Source organism: Balearica regulorum, chromosome 8 (genome assembly GCF_011004875.1).
Source record: "Balearica regulorum gibbericeps isolate bBalReg1 chromosome 8, bBalReg1.pri, whole genome shotgun sequence".
Classification (NCBI taxonomy): Eukaryota; Metazoa; Chordata; class Aves; order Gruiformes; family Gruidae; genus Balearica; species Balearica regulorum.
This window is the reverse complement of record NC_046191.1, coordinates 25,110,383-25,135,100: the sequence shown is the minus strand read 5'-3', so window position 1 is coordinate 25,135,100 and position 24,718 is coordinate 25,110,383. Positions and strand designations below refer to the sequence as shown.

At 41.9% G+C, this 24,718-nt stretch overlaps 1 protein-coding gene across 3 annotated transcripts in view; it reads left to right on the top strand.

Moving 5' to 3' along the window:
* Positions 1-6,943: 6,943 nt before the first annotated feature.
* NEK7 (NIMA related kinase 7) overlaps positions 6,944-24,718 on the top strand; it is a 72,217-nt gene continuing 54,442 nt past the window's right edge. For 2 of the 3 annotated variants that reach the window (XM_075760145.1, XM_075760143.1), the window contains exons 1-2: positions 6,944-7,077; positions 21,471-21,555. In XM_075760145.1, coding sequence (XP_075616260.1) covers positions 21,499-21,555 — 57 coding nt within the window. In that variant the 5' untranslated portion in view covers positions 6,944-7,077; positions 21,471-21,498. Of the gene's footprint in view, positions 7,078-20,397; positions 20,517-21,470; positions 21,556-24,718 lie in introns of all 3 variants that reach the window. The other variant, XM_075760144.1, reaches the window with a different exon arrangement.

Genomic DNA, 24,718 nt, shown 5'->3' with positions numbered 1-24,718 from the left:
GCACAGGCAGAACAGCCTCTCCTGTACCGAGATCAGCCTGTGGTCAGCTACCCTGCACCGAACTTTCATTTTCTTTATTACTAGTGCCCAAGCTCGGTTGGGCTTATTATGATAACTACAGTAAACATACAAATATTTTCTTCCTACAGTTAAATGAAAATACATGTACTATGATAACACATGGAAATAACAGTGTGATAGAGCAAAGGAAAATGTTGGAAAAGAGAAACATATTTCAGAGTGATTACATATATAGCACAACATTTTAGGAAAAAGTATTGCACTGAGGACAGTTGTTTTAAATCACAATTTTTAAGAACAAAATTAAATCGTAAGAGGCTAGTTGTCCACCAGGCATTGCCTTGCCAACCAGAGCATTCAGGTGGAGAAACAGATGCATGGTTTCAGGCTGCTAATCATACAAAAGTTACACAGCCAGCGCCGCGGCGGGAGCGCGTACTGCCTACGCTGCTGCTGCAGCAAAACTGCTGGCTAAGCGATAGAGCGAAACTGTCTGTGGCTCCTGGGGAAGGGCACTGCCGCATCCAGGGCTCGCGGTGAGAGATCATCCCGAGTCCTGCCAGGAAGGGCAGCGCCTGGGAAAACACGACACCCTCCTGTGCGGCCGAGCGCTCTTCTGCGGGCGTATTTGTTACAGAAACCAGCCACCGCTCTGGGGCGTCCCTTTGCTGCCCATTGTGCCAAATCCTGAATACAGCTCCACAAGTCACAAAAGTTCTAAGTCATAATTATTATCCATAATAATTTCTGTCCAAGCAGTGCCTTTTAGGCTTCCTGCCAGGCCTAGGTATGCTCACTATGCTCACCGGTGCCTACTGATGAAAATCCTCTTTTAACCTTTCTTGTTTGAATCTCCTATACCTGTCCCGTATTTTGTGTTATTTCTGTGATCTTTGGCTGGATGAATGTCTTTTAGATTTTATTTTGGCAGTTTTCAATCTGGAAGTAGACTATAATATTCCGTTTACTCCCACTTTTGGTGTCCAGACACTGTTTTTCATAAATGGCAAAAGTTTCTCCTGAGTGTGATAAAAAATTATGGAGGATTCAGGAGACAGTACATTGTATTGATAATGTTTTTGGGACCCTAAGTGAAAGAAGGACAAAAATTCTTCTGTTTCAAAACATTGAATTAAAAATTTAGAAAAATCAGCTTTTTGAAGAATTATTTGTGGTGGTGTAAAACAGACACAGTTAGTTACTTGCTCACTGACAGCATTATATTAATTATTTCTTAGTGAAATTTTGCCATGGTTTTAGGTCCCGTAAGTGCAATATTTCTGACACTTTTCTATGCAGCCACACCGTCCTGCACAGCAATATTGCTGAGGGTTCGGGGCTCTCTCCTGTCATTTGAAACTGAGCTGCCAGCCTTCCGGTTTAGAAGCACTGTTTTAAACAGACAATTGCACGGTCAATCTCTACAATGTTTAAAAGTGTCAATACTTATATGAAAAAGAATACCTCCGTTTGCATTAGAACACAGTTCATCTCTCTAAGACAATGAACAAAATCACCTCTGGAAAAAAAAGATAAAGCACTCTCATTCCTCAGTATTTCTTGTCTGAACACTAAAAAGATTTGAAGCTGGTGGTCATACCTGTAACTTTTTCATCTATGATTTAAATGGTTATTGATGGTCTTTTCTGTGAAATTTTTAAACCCACTCATCCTTTTCACCTGCACAGTTTAAGTAGTCACTCTGTAGAAAAGTCTTTCATCTGTTTCACTGAAAACTTCTACCTGCTAATTTCATTTTATGCCACCCAATTCTTACATTATTGGAGATAAGGAATAATTGTTCTTTTATCAATATGAATCAATAAAACAATAAAAATCACAATTATCTTCTCTACACCTTTCATTAGTTGACATATCCATCTTCTGTCTCCTTTCAGTCATCTCAGTCATCTTATGTTTAAGCTGAAGCTTTCAATGCATTTTTTCCTCTTACAGAGGTTTTTGCTTACCATTAATTTTCCTTTTCATCCCTCCCACATTTTCCAATTCAAGGTCTTTATTATTATTATTATTCTGCATAATTTTGTACCACTGGCAAACTTGGTCATCTCTTTTATTATTTATAGTGAGTATGTAATACTCAGTATCGTGAGTATGTAAACAGCAATGGACCCAGCACGCATCGCTGTGAGATTCTAGTAGAAACCTCCCTTCACTGTGGAGATGGATTATTTATTCCTACCTTTTTTCCTGATCCTTTCCTCTTATTGTAAGGTTGCTTAATTTCTGTAAGAAGCTTTAGTAAAGATTTTGCCAACAAGATTTTCTAAAATACAAGAATCTTGTATCATCTAAGCTCACTCTTTCCACATATCTTTCCAAAAACTCTCACAGGTTTGTGTGGTACAAAGGGTTCCCCTGTTGGAATCTCTCATAATATCTACCTAAGCAAAAAAAATCATATTTTTTCTAGTCTTATCTTTGTTGAATCCTTCTGTCTTTAAATCATGATCATTTATTGGCCCTGCAAAGTCTACAACAGCACGCTTCCTGCTTCTGATGTGTTTGGAAGAGGTTTTACAATAAAGTTTTATACCATTACCAACATTTTCCTTCAAATGCTTTTGGCTTGCCTTTTGCAGTTTTACATTTGGCTTGCCAGAGGTTTTGCTATTTTCTGTTTTCCTCATCTGAACGTAATTTTTTTTAGGACTGTCTTTTTGCTTATAATACCATGCTTTATTCTTATGCCTTTTGGAGGTCCTCTTACCGGCTTTGATAGATGACAGATACTTATTCAGAAATTCTCATACAGGTCATTTCCCCCTTTGGCTATTCCTTTTAATTTACTTTTAACAAACTTCCTTGATTTTATGCAGTCCCCTTTTCAGCATTCACTGTTGCTATGGTAAATCTATTTGGCCTTTTCACTTCTACAAGTGTGTTGAATTTGAATATATTATGATCAAAATTCTGAAACGGTTCTTTGATATGGAAGTTCTGAAGAAGGTCTGGTGCCCTGCTTGGTCCACGTCAGGTATTCTCCAAGCTCCTCTGATGAATTGCTCCACTTAATGATTTATGTTGTGTAGAAGCTTAAGTTCTGTGTAAGAACCTATCATAATATTTATCCAGTCCAGACATAACTGATGTCTCTCTCTATTCCTGCCTTCACAGCCTTTCTGATTTCCCCTACCATGTCACAGGCAGCTATCCTAGCCTTTTTACTGTTACTAACAAAGAACCAGCATAGAGGGACACTGAAAACCTGAATTTCAGGCTTCAAGGATTTAGAGCAGAGCAGTTGCTCCTTTTGATTAATTTCCTGTAGTTTATTGATTTGAAGAACCTAAAGGATTGTTAACCAGTGAGCTGTTATGTTATGCTCCTACCTCTGTGACCCCAAAGACACGTATTCCCATGCTCCACTGGCCTAGCAAGCTCTTCTGCCTAAAAGTTGTAAAGTTTTGAAATCTGTATTTTCCCTGAGTCTGAAGTTTATTCTGTTAATGAACATCTCATGAATCTAGATGTACGGAGGCCTGGATAATAGTGGAGCACAAGTTAGGAATCATCCAGGGAGAAGATCTAAACATTTGAGTTCCCAGTTGACTTTTACATTGTTACCTAGCAGTCTCCAGCTGCTTTTAAGTCCAGTAGCTTAGTCCTGGCAAAGGACACCAGTTTTTAGTTCAGTGACAATCCAAGCATAACACTGCCATTCCAAATAATATGCTTTGTCATCATTTGGTATTTTTGATATCCTTGATCCCCGACCATATTTATAGGTTATATATATTCACAGATTGCAATGATCAGAAAAAGACTGGTGGAGCTTTCTTAAATTAATATTGATGATATGTAAATAGATTTATAATAGCAAGGCTAGTGAAGTGCAGCACTGGCTGACAAACAGTGAGGTCCTTATTCCTTCTGCCTCTGGCCTGTTTGATTCTAGGTGTAGAGCATCTGCTGGCAATGCCTTCAGAAGTTGGTAAGACTTAGGGAAGAAGCCATGTTCTCCCTCCCAGATCCTTAATTCCAGCATGTCTTTGTCCATTTTCTCTAATCCTTTGCTAGCTGGTTAGGCAGTGTCCCCTCCAGCCTCCAAGAGAAGCATTTGCCAGAGATAAGCCTGCTCCTTAACAATCCCGAAGGCTACAGGATCTTCTGGAGCCTCTTCTGCCTTTCTGATTCTGTCTGTTGTAGAGGGACATTACAGGGAATACTAGATGAATTTATTAAACTAAAAATGTGCATTAAAAAGCAAAGAAAAAACATCCTTCTATAAATAAACATTCGTACAGCACAGGTTTCAAGACAATCTTCCATGGTACGTGGAAGATTTGTCACTTTGCAAATTTAAAATTAATGGGCGAACTGGCCATGACGATAGACTAATTAACTGAAACAGCTTCTTCATTTTTAAGTTTTCTGATTCTCAGGCACCAAAAAGGAAATGGAAGCAACCATCCTCTAAAAAGGGAAGGTTGGAATAAGGGAAAGAGAAGATGCTGCAGCAATTAGTAATGTCAGGCTAAAGTAGCTGTTGGATTCAGGCAGCTAAACAGAGAAGTCAAAATCCCATGGAAATGTAGTAACAGCAGCTACAGTGAAATAGCAGCATGGAGAAAATCAAGGGAAAAAAAAGTAAGTAAGTGCAGTGAGTATAAAATAGGATGAAAGACAAAAAAGCCCATACAGTCAGATTAAGCAAAGGAAGACAGTGAGAAACCTACTGGAAACAAAGGCAGGTAAGCTCTGGGTTATTCTCTTTTAATGCATGAGCATAAAGCAAGCTTCAAATGCTACCTAGGTCTCCTCTGGTGATTGCGAACTGCTCATTTTCCATCTGAGAGAATCTCGAAAAGAGCAATAGCTCGATATTATAGTAGTAATTGCCTTTACTTGCAAAAAAATGATACCTCGTAAGACTCGACATTTTGTGGTCAGCTACACACCAATTATTAATCCCTCCTTTTTCCATCAGAGGCTTTGCACATACATGACTGTCTCGCACAACTGAATTTCTGGTTGAGACTAAAGGGACTTTTGGAGATAGAAAGCATTCAGTGGAATTGCTGATGGTAATTCTTTTGAGTAACTTGTTAACGTTACATGGCAGATCTATCAAGTTTTCACTCTTAGGTATGTGGGGAAACCTGAAGTATCGCACTTTTTACAAGAAAACAATCCAGGGAATTCTTGTTCAAGAAACTGCTTTTGCAACATAGCTTATCCATGAAAAAAACCAACAAACCCAACCTCTTAATCACGATTTCAATTTATTCTTTTGGCCTGTACTTTTTAAAGAAATACAAAATGCACTTCAAAAGGGAAGCTTATAGGGTATATCTGATTCCACAGGCAGAGCGTCACCTTGTCACTGTACTTGGCTAGTGACATCAAATAACCCAATGCTATAATAAAGAAGAAATGTGCAGAATGGTTAATAAATGTGTTAACATCAGAGAAATGAGAGCCAGCAAAAAATAATTTCCTTGCAAACTTTGTTAGACTTTGTATACACTGCAGGTTTCTCAAAGCTGTAAAGTTTGCCTCAAAAGCAGGCAGTATTACTTAGTACAGAGACAGGTGAATAGACTTTTCCCAGACACACTGGCCCATTTCCTCTTTATTCTGCAAGAGACTTAAACAAAGTACAACTTTACCCGTTACAAGCAAAAAACCAACCTAACCCTTAGGTTGAGAACTGAAATGAGACTTTGCTTTGGAAAAAATAAAGTATGTCTGATTCAAGATAGTTTTAAATGTCTCTTTTCTCACTGGAATGCCAGAGATCTGTCTTTTACAGAGGTTTTCCACACCTGAGGAAGAAGCCATTTGATCACAATAATCCATGAAACTTACTGGGGAAATTGCGGTCAGCTTTCATACTTTTTCCCCATCGTTGGTTATTAAGATCTCTTTTCTGTGAAGTCAATTGCTTTTCCTCATCCTGAAACAGGCTAAGCTTTCAGGAACATGAAAAACAGTAGTATTCTGGAATTCAGTGGGTTTTACCTACTTAACCCCAGTGCTGCTGCTGCAAAAGTAGAAGCTGGGGGGACAGGACTCACGGCGAGTCCGGTCTTTTTTGTTCCTGTCACTTTTATTTCTCCAAGCACAGCGAAGGAGTTTGAGTCACTTCCAGCTGACATACTCAGTCAATACCTAGTATCTTGTAGATTGTCACAATTTGTGTACAAAATGAAAAGTACGTTGCCTGGCGTACGTTTTCCAAAGCAGCCTGGGCCAAAGCCTTAGCCCCGCGCTGTTCCCCGCACTGCAGAAGAGCCAGCCCTGGCTCCCAGAGGCCTGAGCTTGTCTTTCTCCTGCTCCCCTTCGCTTCTGGTTTCGCCGGGAGAGCGCGGCGCTTTCCGTAACCGCTGTGTTGCTGCCGTGCCAGTGCCGATGAAGGCCTCGTTGTGCTTGCGAGTATAAACATCACCAGATGAATGGTCCCTGTCTCAGAACATTTACGAGCCAAGTAATTTTCAAACGAGCCGCGAATTCGCCCGCACCCACCGAGGCGGAGGCAGCCTCCGTCGCGCCCTGCCGCCGCGGGCACGCTGCCTCGATTAGCCGGTTGCCAGCCGAGCCCTCGGCGGAGCGCAGGCGTTGCGGGCCAGAGCCGTGCCCGCCAGCCCCGGGCACCCCGCGGGACGAGGCCGCCCGGCATTGCGGGGCGGAGCGCGGCGGGGTCCCGGCTGTCCAGCGCCGGACGGAAACTTCTGCCGGCGCCGCGCTCCCTCCGGCGGCTCGGGCAAGCGGCGGGGCGCGGGCCCGGCGGGGACGAGCTGGGGCCGCCGCCGGACCCCTCGCCTCCGGCCGGGAGGGGGGCGGCGGTGCGAGGCGGAGCCCGGCGGCCGCCCCGCCTCCCTCCTCGGGGATGCCGGGATGTTTACGGGCCCGGCAGGAGCGGCAGGGGGCGGAGAGGAGGTCGGGGCCGCTGCGGGTGGCTGAGCCGCCCGCCAGGAGCCCCGCTAGGCGCCCACGGACAGCTCTGGCCCGGCCCCGGGTCTGAGAAGCCGTGGAGGAGAGGAGGCCGGTTCCGGGCCCCCGCGCCAGGAGAAGGCGGAGCCAGGCTTCCCGGTGAGCGGGGCGGCGGCACGGCCGCCGGGTGGGCGGCGCGGGGCCGGGGCCGGGGCCGTAGAGGGGGTCCCGGCGGCTGTGCCAGCTTTGCTGGCGGCGCTCCCCCCGCCGCTCCGCGCGGGCGGCTGCCGGTGGTCCCGCCTCCCGTCTCCTCCCGTTGGTCGCCGGGGCTCTCGCTCGCAGCGCCATTGGGCGCGGCAGCTGCCGCTCCGCCCGCCGCAGGGATAGGGAGCGGTGTGGGTCTGGGAGCGAGAAACTTTCTGCGCCGCGCTGAGGGGCGGGATGGCCGCGGCGGGGGCGCGGCCGTGCCTGCGCTTCGCGCGTGGGTCTCGCTATGTGCCCGGCGCCCCACGGCACGAAGGGCAGAGCGGGCCGCTGCGGGGGCGCCGGGGCGTTGTGGTGGCGGTCGGGGCAAGCGGCTCCCCCGAGGGCTGCTGTGGCGTTTCGGCCGGCGGCGGCTGGCCCCGGTGCGGAGCACTGCTGGTCTCTAGGGGCGGGCGGGCGGGAACCCTGCCTGGCGGCGGCCCGGCCCGGACACCTCAGGGCGCCTCAGGCTGCCTGCGGCCTGGCCGCCGTGCCGCTCGCCACGGCCCCTCGTGCCTCTGCCCCTGGCTGGGCTCTTCAGGTTAATAGCGCAAGGGGAGCTTCTTTCCGTGACGTTTTCGGTCGTTTCCAGCTGGTTTTCTCCGGGCTTCTCTGTCTTCCTCTTACCTGAGAGGCTGGCGTCGGGTGGATGCTCCCCGGGGCAGCCGAGGGGGGACAGCCCCGTCTGGAGGGTTTCACACAGCACTGAGAGAAAAAAAAACGTCGTTACTGGGAGCCACGGCCCGGTGGCAGCGAGTCGAGAGAGCCCCGTCCCAGGCGGGAGCCGGCTGCCTCAGCCCCTCTCCCTCCCGGCCTGGCAGCCGCCTCCGGCTGAGGGAAGCTGCTGTGGCACCGGCCGGGGCAGGCGGGAGGGCAGAGGGGGGGTGCCTGGCCGTGAGGGCCCTTCTTGCAGGTGCCAGCCTTTCCTCGTGTCTGCCCTTGCCAGCCGGCTGTGGCTGCTGGGTTTGCCTTCCCTCTCTGGTGGGTGAGGCTCCCAGATGGCAGCACCAGTAGCTGTAGGAGGCTGTGAGGAGCTGAGGCCTAGTGAGAAGCGCTGGAAGTGAGGCACTCCCCATCTGTTGGGGTGTCTTCTTTTTCTTGCCGCCGCCCCCCCCCCCCCCCCCGTGCCACTTCTTTATTTAGATTATGTAGCACCCGATCACGGTTGTACTAGCACTGGCCCTGAATTCCATTTTGTGTCCATCGAACTATACCTGCTTGGCTTTAGGATTCAGAAGTTCAGAATATTGTTCTCTGGGGGAGGAATGTAGCTTTGTTTTGCTCTGAATTTCACGAGGAGCATCACTTCTTGAATGGTAAAACTGCTTAGGATGTTAAACCTACTTCTGGTAAAAGATGATGAGGTGTGTATGCATTAAATCACACAAATATTTCATTACTGATACTGGAAAAAACTGTTTCTTAAATTTTCTTACTACTTGCACCAACTGAATGGTAAACTTTTCGTTTGTCACCTTTGAGGTGATAGCACTTTTCTCAGATTGCAATGGCAGCATCACTTCTCAGAAAAGGTCACGTATGCATAGTAATTTTGCTGAATGTACTGGATATATTTCCTGTATAAAGTTGTATTACAAGCTTGAGCTGCAGAAATTACAGTGAATGATATGATAAGCTAAGGTAGACACTTTGGATGATTAGATGTCAAGTGGATATTTGTGGCTCCGCTAAATCAGGAAGAATGAATTTTAAAGATATTTTACTTGAAGGCTATGTAGGAGACAATTCAGTGTTGCAGTGCTGTAGAAATGTCTGATTTTGAAATTTTGGACTTAGCCTGTCTTGAGAGGGCTAAAATGGAGTAGAAAACAGTCATTAGTTCATGGGCAATGAAAAACGCAGAGGAAGGAAAACTGTTTGTGTTGTGGAAAGAGGGAAACTTACAAGCGATGTCCAATAGTTTTAAAGTAAGAACTTAAAGGCCTCTGGGTTTGTTTGTTTCTTTTACCTTTTTGATACTGGAAGAAACAATGTATTAGGAACACTTGTTCTTTAATTTCAAAACACGAAGATGATCTATTTATAAATATCTGATATTTGGGTGGATGACTTCTCAAAGCACACTTAAAGACTTTCACTGTGAGAGTAGAGATACTACCTTTATCACAAATATCTTGTATTCAACATACCACTTAGTCATTGGAATAAAAAAAAATGATTTTGCGCGAGATTAAGGAATTCTAGCCAACAAATCTTTTTTTGATTGTCTTATCACAAGGTCTACAAGAATTAGACAAGTAGAATCTCATCCCCACCAAAGAAACTTGTTTCCAAAGAAGAAAAAAGAATCTAACATTTTAGAGTTCGTATAAAGGCCTGTGAGTTTATGAGAAACTCAAATGAAAAATGGAATATAAGAAGTCAGTTCCTCATTTTACTGTGACCTGTGGTATCTTGTGAATTGTAAGATAGAGCCATGTAGCACACCCATACCTTTCTTTTTTGTGCAGCAGAGTTGAGCTCAGTTGCACAAAACATAGCCAGTCCAGTATATTTGTCCACAGAGACAATTTGGTGAGGCAGTTTGTTCATGCATGCAAAAAACTCCCCTGTTTAATAAACTTAGTACAATATCCTGCATTTACACTAGCCCTAAGTTCAGTTGTATTGCCATCGATGCCTTGTTGCCTTCTGAAGTTTGACGTTATTCCAGACATCTGTGCTGAATGGATGAGTTCATGTTACCTTGAAAAGTTTCCTGGAAAAAGTCAAACTGCAATAACTTCTCTATCTCCAAGGGAATTTTTTTTCATTATTTGGGACTTATCCAAAAATCCCTTCTGACTCCCAAGGATTAGTGCTCAGGAATGATGTGGAGGGGATATTCTCTTGTGCAGTTTAATACTTGGGATAGTCATAGAAGTTAACTGACTAATTTCCAGAAAATTTGTTTGGTTTAGCGATGATCCATGTGCTTTGCAGTGGAGATGAAAATAACTGACCAAAATACCAACGTGGTGATAAAGGCAGCCTTTAGAACACTGATTTGCAGTATTTATCACCATTTGATGCCCCTGGCCACGTGGGAAGGAACTCAGCCCTAGAGCGAAGTACAACATCACTACCTGTTTCCTTCTTTACTAAGTATCAAAAGGATTCTTCCTGTCAGGTTAGTTAAAGCTGAAGAGAAGCAATGCTATTAAAATTAGTTTCTTCTCTGGTGAAGATAATCCTGTGTGTTTCTCTCTGGCATGTGAAACATAACTGTGATTCAGTCATGATTTCTGTAGCTAGAAAATACACAATATATTTCAAGCGCCATTATTCCCTGTTGGGCAAACAGAACGCATGCTTATGTAAGGAGATTTGTTTATAAAATTTTAAGCAAGGCATTAAAAAGAGGAATCTGTAAGGAAATACTATGTGCAATCACGTTAAAACCCGATTGCGTGCAGTTAATCTTGTGATATTAGTGACTTCTCGCTGTTGATTATAGGTGACAAAGTAAATAGGCTATTTGCATCATCTGGCATTTGGGAGTTTGCATTCAAGCCTCTTTGCTTTAATCTGCTTGGAATGATTTATAACAAAGTTATTGCTGTCTTATTTAATAGCTAGATCTGTGTTGGACCAGATTAATTGCTTTACAATGTCATAAAAGTACATGCGAAGCTTGTAGATTAGATCCTTGCTGAAATCTTTGGGAGAGGTTTGAGTTGGTTGCTGTGAAGTGTTGATGAACTGATCTTTTTCAGTTAATTTTAATCTTCAGTTGTTAGTGTATAAAGTTCACAAAATTACTGATTCCTTGAAAGCTGGCAGGCAAAAATATCACAGGTGAACTTCAACTTAATTCTAAAATAAGTAAAAACTTGCAGTGGGAAAATGCATAGCATTCTGTCCTGTAGAGGCCCTTCTTCTGTACCCTTTTTGTCCTCATCTGAGAGCCGATCCAAAAAAGGAGTTGTCTTTGCAGCAGTGAACTTCCAGTACTTGCCCTGACTGAAATTCAGAACTGTGTGTTAGGTGCGTGGGCTGCTTGTGAAGTTCATGGAGATAAGTAGGACTTTAGAAGAAGAGCAGTGGCAAGCAGCCTGCAAACATAGCACTTAATGTACAGCTAGTCATTGCGGGTACTCCAAAACCAGGAATGGATCTTGAGTGTTTTAGCCAGTGGTGGTTTAATGTCAAACATAGAAACACCTGTGAACTTGAGTGTTGGGCAGCTTCTGTGCTGGCTGCTTTGCTTCTGGACCCAGGGATCCTGGATTACTTGCTACTGTCATGCGTGGTTTCAGGATTCAAAGGAAATGCTAGTCAGAGGATCGTGGAAAGCCTGTTAAATGTGGCTGGTGTTTCTTTTCTGATCCTGGATAGTGCTTCACTCATTTTGTCACCTTTGGGGTAGCACAGATTTTAAACTATATACTGCAGATATATTTTTTTTTCAGCTTGCGAATGTGCATCTAATAGCTGCAGTATGATATCACAAGGTGCTGTCTTGTACTGGTTTCTAAGATATTTAGACATTTCTTTAAGGATTACATGGAATTTATTGCTAAATGTGTTCTGCTTCACCTGTAGCAATGTGGATGTTATCAGCCATGGTTGCGGCACAGTTGTATGCAGCCAGCCTTCCAAACTGGGTGTTTTCCCCTATACCTAGCAGTAACTGGTTTATCTGACAGTGCTTCCAGCCTTTTAATTTGTTCTGCATCTTTTTTTAGCTCCTGTGTGAAGCTCAGCTGTTTACACTTTTAGAAAATATTTTCAGCATCTCTTTATGAATAATTTATTTTTACAGGTGCATTTAAAACCATCCCTTTGTTAGGGAAAGGTCTGCTCCCTCTCTGTGTACTGGAGTTGCGAGGTTTTGGGGTTGTAAGGGTTTCCAAACTATGTCTTAGCTTCCTTTCTCTGAAAATCTTTGTGGTTTTTTTTTTGGGTGGGTTTTTTTTTTTTGTTTTTTGTTTTTTTTTCCAATTTGACTTGTTACCCTGGTTTATTCTCCTGCCATTAATTTTGTTTCCTGTTTCTACTTTCCCATGCTGTATCTTGGCTTGGTGTTGAATAAATTGCCTTCTCTCTATGCTGGCTCTCACCTTAATGTTATAGCTATTTTGAGTTTAAGTACTTGTTAGCATCCCTGCGTAAAGATGAAGTAAAATGAAATGTAGTGAGCTAATGTACTAGCACAGAGTTGCCAGAAGGGAGGAGATGTGTTTCTTCTGCAGTCCCCTTCCTAGGTCTGCCATCTTTGAACTTCCCCTACTTTTTCTCTGGCACTCAGCAGACTCCCATATGCATCGATTCAGCTCACCGCTTGAACACTAACCCAGCTGCATTAGGGAATTAAATCAGTGCAGCAAAAGGTCCAAAGAGTTCAAGATGGCTACACAGAATCATGTGGCAGAGAAAGGGAAATAAAGCAAGACTTTTGATGTCACTGAGCTATTAGATTGGCTTGTATAATTTCATGTTAGAGATGTAATTGGATGATAGATTTAACTGTTCTAAGTTAGGGCTGCACTACCCCCAGCTATGCCTTCCACTCTGTCTTGTGCCATCACAGTTCTGTCCTTGTCTCTGCAATGGAACGATTCAGGGAACTGAACGGGGAAAAAGGTGACTTTTTGTCAAAGTGAGTTTTCATCTAGTTTCAGTTACCTTACCAGGAGTCTGGGTAGCCCCAGGAACCCCCCCTGGAAGCAAGAGGGTCTGGAAGGCACAGCTGAAGGCAGCAGCATCATGTAATTAGTTCGTGCTGTCTTAGAACCGCATCCTTATAGAGGCAGTAGCACAACGGAGTGAGATGTGGGCTGAGGATTTGCTTTCTTGATAGTATCATGGTTAGATATGATACTTCGTTCCTTGCAAAACTTTTCTCTGTGACATGATCATGATCTATGTCCTTTATAACTGGCTGTTCAGTATGAAGAAATGTGTTACCACATTTCTTTCCAGGTGTATAGAAGTCAAATGAAAATGTAGAAGCCTTCTGCCCGAGCAGTTTCAGTTCTTGTTTCTTCTCCAGTTGGTATGAAATAACAGACAAACAGTTGAAAAAAGGGCAAGCCACCGCATGTACAGCCCTTTGGGAGCACCTCATAAGATAAGCAATCTCCTTGAGTGACGTAATTGAAATGGAGAAGTAAATAAAATATAAGTTCTTAAGTTGTGCAAATGAATGAAGAGGAAGGGAAGTGGACTTGTGAAGCAGGAGAGCTTGGACTTGCATCTTCTAGTCAGACAGCACTGACAGCGAACTCTTAGTAGTTGGGGAATGACAGTGACTGGCATGCGTGTTTTCAGGGTTGGAATCAAAATATGCCTGATAGAATGGGACGAATGGGTGAGAAAATTTCATATGAACTCTTAGTGTATTCGCTTTTTTGTAAGTAGATTTTAGTTTTGTATAGTTACTTCTGCTCTTGCTAAAACCAACTCTTAACCCAGCTTAACTATCTCTGTGGTTTTGGGCTTCTTTCACTGGACTGCCTGTAAGTAGGGAATACGGACCTAAGTTTTTGAAAAATTCAGTATTTATTACTTCCATATAGATAGATAACTACTTCTAGATTAACAAGTGCTGAGAATTTGTTGTCCACATTCAAGGCTGTCTCTTGTCATGTCCTGCCATCCCATGGAGAGTATTGATCTGATAGTGTATTAAAAAATTAAAGGCTTTTAGAAACTGTTTCTAAAATTAAGGCTAATCCTACTTCTGTAGATGCATCTATATTCAATCACTTTCAGTGCTTTAAAAGTTGCAAATACAACTTTTCTCTGATTGTTAGTCAGGAATAATTTACTGAAAAGACACTATGTATGTCCTGTGCTGTCATTCCTATTATTTGGAAATTTGTGTTTTCCAGTTAGAATCTCTTGCTGCTTGTGTTGGATATACCTGTATTAAATATTGAGTTTGGAATGCTGCTGGTATAAAGGTGGATGAATAACTTCTTGAAATGTATTTTTAGTACTTGGACTATAACCCAGTTGAGTTTCATCGTTCCAGTTACATTCTGGTGTGTGTGTGAAAACATAACAAAACCAATCTAAAGTAAGAGAGCAGAGTTTTGGGTAAACTGCTGGGGGTCTTGGTTTTCTTGTGCTTTTTGGAGATACTCAGATACAGAAAGCTTATAAAGGCCTTGGATGTGTGTCAGTGTTTTGAGAGCTGCTTTTGGGGTACCATATGTGGGCTGTTGTTTTCTAAGTATTTCCTGGTCTTTAGGAATGCACTAAAAATATCTATTAAACTGAAGTGACTTTCACTTTGCAAATAAAATGTTTCTATTATGATGTCAAAACGTATGTGTTTCTCATGTTCAATGTTTATGCTGAGCACCAGGGGAAAAAAAAAAGACATTTTAATGTTAAAGAATTACATTAGATTTAGATTCTAAATTGCTTTGCTTCATTGGACATGACTTCTGACTTCTCATTTCTTTGGAAAACTCATAGCTGTGCTGTCATTTAATGTAGTGTCAGTGATAAAGTAGGGATGCTTGTTTTTACAGCTGCCAACATTCTCTTGCTTCATCCAGGATCTTCCCCATGTGTGTCCTGAGTCTGTGTTTTTAAAATCGCTTTGCAAATTTGTAAACTGCGGCCTGCACCCTGGGTGCTAGCATTGAGCGGGTGCTGAAGAGGGCTGATCAGCGTTGGTGACCTGACAAAGCGTGGGTCAGGTTTGACCAAGCAAGCCAGTTCCTTCCAAGTGGCCAACCTTTTGCCTTAAAGAGGTAAAGAGTAACTGTTAAGGCAGTATGTTTTATAAACTGGTAGGATGGCTAGTTCTTAACCTGCTCCCATCAAAATTAAGGGCCAAGCTGTTATTGCTGGGTCTAAAGTTAGTCTCCTCCCAAAAGGTGTGTGGCTTTGGTCTAGGACCTGAGAGTTGCGGTTACGTCAGTGTGGCTCTCCAGGTGACGGAGGGCAGAGCTGGAATCGAACTGGCACACTTGGGCTCCCTGGCATAAACTGCTGGGATTAACATGGGTGGGTTGGTTAATTGTGTTTTGGATATTCAGTAAGGTGTTTAGATATCTAAACCCTTGTTTACAGAGCACAGTTTTGCGGTGTGGGTTTTTTTTTTTTAGTTTCAACCAGAGTAACTATTGAATGTTCTACCTAGGTTTAAATTGTGCTTTTTGGGTAGCTGAGAGTCAACATGTAATATAAGCAGATAGGAATATTCCTTTAGCCTGTGTGCTTATATGGAAACTAGTATTAATAGATAAGGTTTTCTCTCAGCTGAGGATAATCCTTACCTCAGAATTTAGTTAGTAAAGATAGTTGAAAAGTTTAAGGATCTAAAATTTGTCATTTTAAATCTGTGTTAGATACTGAAAAATCTAACTTTACACCAAAAAGTAAGGATTATGTAGGGTGTTAAATGGATAGTTGTTTCTGGAGGTCTTCAGCTCTAATCTAACTAAAGTAATGGTTATAGTAAAAACTAAAAATACCTACCTTAATTGATGGTGTAATCCAGAAGTAAACATAGTACATTCCGTCCTTTATGAACAGCAACTAAAGTGACCGTGTGCGTGACCAGCACGTTGTGAACTGTGTAACTTCATGTATCTCTGTTAGCAATTAAGTGGAGTAGTTACATCTGTAGTCTGCAGAAAAAAAGACAGAGATTTTCAGATTCTTAGCAGAACTGTAGCACTCTGAATATTCTTTTAAGTATATACTTAAAATATATATAGCTGTGTGGTTGGTCAGCCCTGGCTGGAGGCCAGGTGCCCACCAAAGCCACTGTATCATTCTCCTCAGCTGGACAGGAGAGAAAAAATATAATGAAAGGCTCATGGGTCAACATAAGGGCAGGGAGAGATCACTCACCAATTACCATCACAGGCAAAACAGACTCAACTTAGAAAAAAAATAAATTATTACCAATCAAATCAGAGTAGGGTAACGAGAAATAAACCCAAATCTTAAAAACACCTTCCCCCCCACCCCTCCCTTCTTTCCAGGCTTAACTTCACTCCTGATTTCTCTGCCTCTTCCCCCCAGTGGCACAGGGGGACAGGGAGTGGGGGTTGTGGTCAGTTCATTGCACGTTGTATCTGCTGCTCCTTCCTCCTCAGGGGGAGGACTCCTCACACTCTTCCCCTGCTCCAGCATGGGGTCCTTCCCGCAGGCTGCAGTTCTTCACAAACTGCTCCAGTGTGAGTCTCTTCCATGAGGTGCAGTGCTTCAGGACCAGACTGCTCCAGTGTGGGTCCCCCATGGCACTGCAAGTCCTGCCAGCAAACCTGCTCTAGTGTGGGCTCCTCTCTCCCCAGGGCCACAGGTCCTGCCAGGAGCCTGTTCCAGCATGGGCTTCCCATGGGGTCACAGCCTCCTTCAGATGCAGCCACCTGCTCTTGCATGGGGTCCTCCACGGGCTGCAGGTGGATATGTGCTCCACCATCACCCTCCATGGGCTGCAGGGGATCAGCCTGCTTCACTGTGGTCTTCTCCACATGCTGCAGGGGAATCTCTGCTCTGGTGCCTGGAGCACCTCCTCCCCTTCTTCACTGACTTGGGTGTCTGCAGAGTTGTTACTCTCACATCTTCTCACTCCTCTCTCTGGTTGCAATTGTTCCTGGTGTTTTTTTTTCCTTTTCTTTTTTTTGCCCCTTCCTAACTCTGTTATCCCAGAGGCACTACCACCATGGCTGATGGGCTGATGACCCCTTGTCCAGGTGCAGGTCTATCTTGGAGCCGGCTGGCATTGGCTCTGTCAGACATGGGGGAAGCTTCTGGCAGCTTCTCACAAAAAACACCCCTGTAGCCCCCCTGCTACCAAAACCTTGCCAAGCAAACCCAATACAAGCTGTTTCTTTTTTGACATTGATTATTGAATGTCCCCAATTAAGATCCAAAATTAACAAACAAGTGTATAGCATGTAGCTAATGGAAATCATGTATCATTGAAATGATTTCTACAGGAGAGCATTGTATTTTTTGTTGTTGTAGAACGACCATCTGTTAAAGCAATAACATTATTGCCTGAATACTGTGAAAGGTATTTCAATGTGAATGGTTTATGGACTTTGAGCTATGAAACTAGTGTTTAAAAAGCATGTTTCATGTGATTAGGCAGTGCATTTAAGCTTTGTCTCCTGAAATGATTTGATCATATTTATAAAGACTTAGTGGAAAGACTTGAAAGTCACAAAGATTTCAAGTTTTTCTCAGGTATCTTTTTTCTTTTAAATATTATTTTAAAATATATTCCAGTGAAATGTCAGCAATGAGCTCTGGTTTCTGTTCAGGACTAGGTCCTCTGCTCTGATTTCACTAACAGTTGTGGGTAGGCCCACCTCTCCTCTAACAGGCTGATGGAAACCACCTGGAAAGCTGAGTGCAGATGGTGGGATGGGAGCTTCTGTTGGGGTGTGGGAATGTGCCCTTGTATTTTGGGCTACTTTGTACCTTTGCATGATCTTTATATGTGTGGGCAGGTATCAGAGAGCTTTGACAGGTGGCTCCTAAGGAAGTGAGTAAGGACAACAAGACCTGTGTATGAAGAAAGGAAAAGTGTTATTCCCAGCTGATGCAGTTTGATAGTCTGATTTACTGGTGAGGACTTGACTTCCTTTCACTGTTGTGTGGACTCAGCGTGTGGAGTAAGTAGTGTCAATTAGAGGAGTTGCTATGCAATTGCAAAATTGGTTGTGTTGTCTGTATCCCCAGGTACTTCATCTTGTATCCTTTATGTGTAGGTGCCACTTACTGTTTCGATCAAATGAAAAAGACAAATATTTAAAATATTAGTAGTTATCAGAAAGTCTTCTCATACTTGCAGAGCGTTAGCAACCATAACTGGAGCGTAAGATTTAGTGCATATACTTGTGTTCCTGTGGTTGCTGTTGTGTACAGGTTGGTCTGAATCCAAATAATTTTCATGTTCAAAATGATGAGAGTCGTATTTGCAAGATAAGTGATTCAGAGAGGTTTTCATTGTTCCTGTCTTTGCAAGTGTGGTGAAGGCAAGGAGTCCTTTCCTCCTCCATGATCGGTGTGAGAGCATTTAAAAACATTAGTTATGTTTTGGCACTTTGGAAGTTTTGAGTGGTGGTGGTATAGTTGGCTTGCCTCTCACTTTGTTTTCTGTTTTCCATGAACCAATGTATATTGTGGTGATGGATTTGCAGAAGAAGGTCATTGTATTATTTGTTTGAAGAGGTGATAGACGTCACATTTAGATGTGTTTTATATTCGCTTTTCAATTTTAAACAGGCGATGACTCTTTGGCAGTATTTTTAGTGTCTTTTCACCATAAATTAGAACTTGAAAACCATCTTTGGGAGAGTAATAATTATTGTCTCAATTTAAATTTAAGATGATTAATATTATACCAGTGTGTTTTGACCTCTGGAGTTTATTATCAAGGTGAAAGGCATGCCTTACTTTGAAAACAGTCTTCAAGCAGCAAAATCTAATTCTTGCTTATGTTGACAAACAGTACAAAAGATTCATTTTGCATCCCTGGCATTTTTTTGCATCCTTGGCATTTTGTATGATCAAAATGCCAAATTACTCTAAAATGTGAATCTATCATGCAGTCTTCAAAGACAAAAACAAGTTAAAAAAAATAAAAGAACTTCCATATATGGACAAAAAAATACCAATCTTTGTCTTTCTTCTGCAAAAGCAACAACAAACCAATAAATCTTCCATGCTTCCTATGGTAGAATATTTGTTACCTCTAGTTTGCTTACTTTTATTATAAAAACAAGCCACAGAGGGCAGAGCCACTGGCAGTGGTAATGATATGACTTTTCCCCTTTCTACTCTTTCCCCAAATTAAAAAAAAAAAGATGCAAATTCCCAAACACTTCCAGTCAGTGCCTGTGACTATTCAGACAAGATGAATGGGTTGTATACAACAACATACATAATCTAAATATTTCAGCGTAGATCTCATTAATCATGGGTAGATGTCTGCAATAGAGGATAAAGAGATTTGTATTTACTTTTTTTTTCCCAGGGATTTTGAAACAAGTGTTTGTGACCCATAGGAATTATCTATTGGTGCATTATATGGTCAACTGTCTTCAATATATAAACATATTAGTAAAACACACTACAAAACTTTCAGTACAAATATTGCTGCTATCAAAAAGATTGAAGTCCTTATAAAGGCTTTTCAGAGCAGAAGATTCCTTAAGATTGCCATGCATTCCTCCCCCTGAATTTGTCACAACTGCACAAAGCCCTGTGAATCAAACTGGAGAATTTAGGTGCAGTTTTGTGACAAAAGTGTGATTTTTCAGTGTTAGGATTTCTGGCCTTGGTGGGAAGGTTGTATGGGAAATGTTATAGAACTTGCAAGAATTGTCAATATTGGTGTCCTAGGTGCTGGGTAAAAGATTGCCTAGCCAGTGTGTGCGGGTGTATCTGCCAGCTGTTGCCCCCTTTCTCACCATGCTCATTCTTACAGTCTTAGAAATCTCTGCAATTCCTACCTCCTCTACTCTGCCTCACACCTCAGTTTGATAATTGATTTTTTTTTTCTCTCTTGACCTGCCTGAAATGGCTTTTTTTTTTTTTTTTTGAGATCTCTTATCTTTGGATTAATTACAGCTAGTACTCAGACAAAACAACAGAAAGCCCCAAACTATGCTTTGTACAGGAGTACTAAGGATAGGAAGGCAAAGCTGTGGGGACCCTTAGTCACAGTGGAGGATGGCTGTGGTTTGGTGGTACAGATAGCTGATGGTTCTGGAATGGCATGGCGTAACTGCTTTAAACTGGGCAGTGAAAGCAGATCGCTAATGATTGGGTTTGTGTATCCAGTCCACTGTTCAATACACTAGGGCAGCATATTGAGGAACTTTGCAAAGCTGGTTTGTGATTGTTTTACCTATTAGTAATGTTATCACAGTGGTGCTGTAAGAATGACTACAGTACTGTGAACACAAACTATTTGTTAGAGTTTTTAAAATATTTTGCAGTTGACTTTGAAAAACATTTCTAAGGTTTGCTGCTTTCTGTTGGGAGTTATTTCTAACCTTTTTAATATTCTCTAAAGAAATAACTGGGAGGATTTGTTTTATGTGTTTTAAGAGCAGATTGTATGCTTTCGTGCTGAACTTAATATTTGAGAAATTTTTATGTACTCTTTCTGAAGAAAGAGTTGTGACACATAAGTAGCTCTGTGCAGAGGGACATGTTTGCAGTGTTTTAAACATATAGATTTATCATAAAATTTCCTGATGTTAAACCACTTTTCTGGTACCTATAATCTTTATCTCAAACCATCCCTAGAACTTTAAGGATTTGGAGCAGGAAGTAAGAAAAGAAATAATAAATCAAAAAGCAAGAATAGTCTTCCAGTCAGACACGTGACTCTTCTTCCTCTTGAAGACCTTGTCAGGTTTGACCAGGTAATAGGCAGAGACACTTTGTGTGATGAAAAAGTTGTTCAGGGCTTGCCTCTTATTGTATAAAAAATTATTTCACTGTTTGCACTTGAAGCTGCTGGTAAACTTTCTGTTGTCTTCATCTGAACAGACTTGGCCCTCACAGGCACCAATAATACTGGGTGCTGCACCTGCTCCCCCTCAACAAAATGTTGTGTAGCCTAAGAAAGGATTTGCTTAGCTGAGAAAAAAACCCTGTGAGCATTTGCATTTTTGTCTCTCCTATTCTTCCTAACAATGATTCAGCACATTTTGCCACCCTTACTATTGGTCAAAGCCTCTCGTCTCTGTCTTGGGAACTTGCCAGACATCTTTCCTCCCATCTTATTGACAGGATATGAAAGGTTGATAGTTGAGAATAGAGGCTGTGCTCATAATACGGTATCTCAAAGCCCTCTTAGCTAGCTTGTCAGAATGTAATGAGTGTACATGCTTAGCTTTTTTCTGTTTAGATGGAACTACTCTTGTATAGGCCCTAAAATGTACAGATAAATTAGTAAAACGTAAACAGCATGTATGCAGCAGTTATAATTCTCTTGCTGATCTGCTATTTCCCATGCTGCCCATAGGTCTAAGGTACTGGCCAGCAGATGTCTATGTAGCTAAATAAGTGGTTGGTGCCTCTGAAGAATAAGTGGGGTGATGCAGCTTTTATCAGACAGAGCCATTTGTCTGGCTCAAGTTGTTTAATGCACATCTTTTAATAATAAGTTCAGATGTATATAGTGTTTTACTTCATTATACAGAACAGCTAAACATAAGAAAACTTCTTTTCCAAAACAGTGCAGGGCTGGAACAGTTAAATGTTTGTTCGTAAACTCAGGCACATGAATGAGAATTCTTCAGTAGTTATGCTGATGTTCATTGATTGTAAATACAGATTGAATTACAGTGTAATGACTGTATTTCTCTTTTCAGGCTATAAGGGACACTTTCACCTGATAGAATGGATGAACAGTCACAAGGCATGCAGGGGCCTACTGCTCCACCATTTCAGCCACAGGTACTTTTTTTTTTTCCAAACAGTTACTCAAGAGTGGATGCCATCATTTCTTAAATGGAAAAAAAGAGAATAATTAGAAAACATTATTTCTCATGGGAACAAAGAAGCTGTAAACAGTTAAAATGTATTCTAGTAATCTTGAAATTAATTGAATGTCAATCCTGTATCTCATAGAAAATAACTACTTCTCATTTTTGCCTCCTACTGCTTCACTAACTTTGAGGGTTTGGAGTTAGAGTGGGAGTAGGAAGCAAGGATGAAGGCAGTTGTTTGCCTGAGAAATGGTAAGCTGTTAAACACTATATGTTTTGAAATAGTATCAGAAATACCATATTTATTTCAGACTGTTACCTTCAACTTTCTCTTCTTACACCTCCTGATGGTGATATTATATGAATTAGTGCCATTACCTGTTGAAACCAAGCAAGAGAAATTCCCAGTAGCTGTAGTTCTGTTAGAAAGAAGATGCATAAGAAATTTAATCTTTGGATATATGTTGATGGTGTGAAACAAAAGATCAATATTATCTCTTATCAGATAATCTTTGGTTATTGCTTTTTGTCATTTCTAGGAGGTAATTCTTTGAAGGGAGTGCAGGAGGCTGTAGATGAAGACCCTTAAAATATTTACTGTGGTGACCATCCCAAAGTAAAAGCTGGATGGTTCTTTACAAAGCTGGAACCTAAATTTTGTAATTTTCTTGTTAACAGCATAGGTGATAGGGCAATTTCTGCCCTTTGTTTTACAAAAACTCAGGTTAATTCTAGCTTATGAAATGTAGTAAGTTTACAATAACCAGCTTTCCTTAGCTACACTGTTTCTATTATAGCATTGTGATAAAAAAATCTGGATTTAACAGCATTTATACTAATGCAAAACAGTTAGAAATGTAAGATGAATATATAGCTATGCATACAGATATTTTGAGAAAATACATTTGTAATTTTGAAACAAAAAAAAGAGAATACTTAAAATTCATATTAATATCATAAAGGGTCCCCATTATTATTACAGGTTTTTTCTTTCCTGACTAAAGAGAAAACAGAACATAGCTGATTATGGTTTCTGTATTTCTGGGAAACCTTACTATGTTTTCTGTTTGCTGACTACAAACAGATTTCATATTTCCTCGTCTATCTTCTGAGTATTTGAATACCTGTTGCTGTTTCACAGAATCAACTTTTTGAGGATTGGTTCAATTTTAGGAATATTACTCTAACTTATAAATTCAGTTTATGAATTCATACTAGTAAGATATGCTTCTAGTTTTACTGTTCCAGCTCATCTACAGGTATCCACTTTCCTCTCTGATAAACTAAGGACAGACCTAAAAGTAATACTTCTGTAATCAGCTAGACACTTTCTACAAAAGAGGACACTAATGTTTATTCTCAATTTTGGTTAACTGTCAAGCATTTTCATAATGTGTCTCATTATTCTTTTTTTAATCAATTACTGTGTAAAGTGCACTAAGTATGACTTTTGTGGTTTGATTTTTCTTGAGATGAAGGGGTTTGGGTTCATGGATCTGAGCTGGACCTGCATCAGAATATCGACTGTTTTGTATTTCAAGGGGAGCAAGCATGCTCTGATAGTCATATTGCCAGAGGAATACTAAAATAGTCATTCAGTGACATTCTCATCTTGTTAATCCAAACTGTTTTTCCTGATACATACTTTAATTCTTATGGATTTCTCTGCTAATGGAGCATGTTTATGGTGAAAACCAGTAATGAAAAGAGGTTACTGTACTAACTGCTGATATATTTAGGAGAAGCAAGAACTGGTATTGAAAATACAGCAGGTTATGAGTGAGAGGTGAGGTAATGATTTATGAACAATTGTGTGTCAGGTTTTATTAAACCTGTGAATCTTCTAAATCTCTTGGTCATTATATTGTATAAATATATGTTGATATTCATAGCAAATTAAATTACCCTAATAACTGAAAATTGTTGGTGAGGAGAATGAGAATATTTAGCCAAACAGTACAATGGCTTAGTCCCAAGTAGTTTGAAAACACCATTTCACAAAATCACAGAATGGTTGAGGTTAGAAGGAAACTCTGGAGGTCATCACCACTCCTGCTCAAGCAGAGTCTCCTAAAGCAGGCTTTCCGGGATCATGTCTGGACTGCTTTTGAGTTTCTCCAAGGAGGGAGACCCCACAACCTCCCTAGGCAACATGTGCCAGTGCTCAGTTCACCCTCACAGTGAAAAAGTGTTTCCTGATGTTCAGATGAAACCTCCTGTGTTTCAGTCTGTGTCCATTGCCTCTTGTCCTGGCACTGGGCACCACTGAAAAAAAGACAGAGCCAGGCTCTCAACATCTTCTTTCAGGTATTTGTGCACATTGATGTGATCTCCCTTGAACCTCTCGTTTCTAGGCTGGGTGTTCCCAGCACTGTCAGCCTTTCTTATGAGAGATGCTCCAGTGCCCTGATCTTTAGTGGGCCTTTGCTGGACTCTCTTCAGTATGTCTATGTGTGGGTGGCCTAGAACCAAACCCTGCACTCCAGGTGTGGTCCTACCAGTGCTGAGCAGAGAGGAAGGATCACCTCCCTCCACCTGCTGGCAACACTCTTCCTAATGCAGCCTAGCATTTGTTGCTGGCTCATGTTCAACTTGGTGTCCACCAGGACTCACAGGGTCTGGCCTGCAAGGCTGTCCTCTAGCAGGTCAGTGCCCAGCATATACTGGTGTATGGAGTTATTGCTGCCCAGGTGCAGGGCTTCGCGCTTCCCTGTGTTGAACTGCATGAGATTCCTGGCAGTTCATTTCTCCAGCCTGTTGAGGTCCCTCTGGATGGCAGCATGACCCTCTGGCGCATCAGCCATTCCTCCCAGTTCGGTGTCATCAGCAAACTTGCTGAGGATGCACTTTACCCTGTCATCCAGGTCATTAATGAAGATGTTGAGCAGGATTGGACCCAGTATTGACTCCTGAGGTACATTGCTAGTTACTGGCCTCCAACTAGACTTCATGCCATTAGAAGCTCATTTTCTATTTGGAATTAAGTGACGAAAGCTCTGTCATAGTCTGTCATCTACAAAGTTAAAACACTGTATTTCATTACAGTGATAAGGATGTTTTGAAAGTGCAGATATCTAAGTACTCTCAAACTTCTTGCATGTTGTAAAAAGCATAATGCAAGAAGGTAGGAA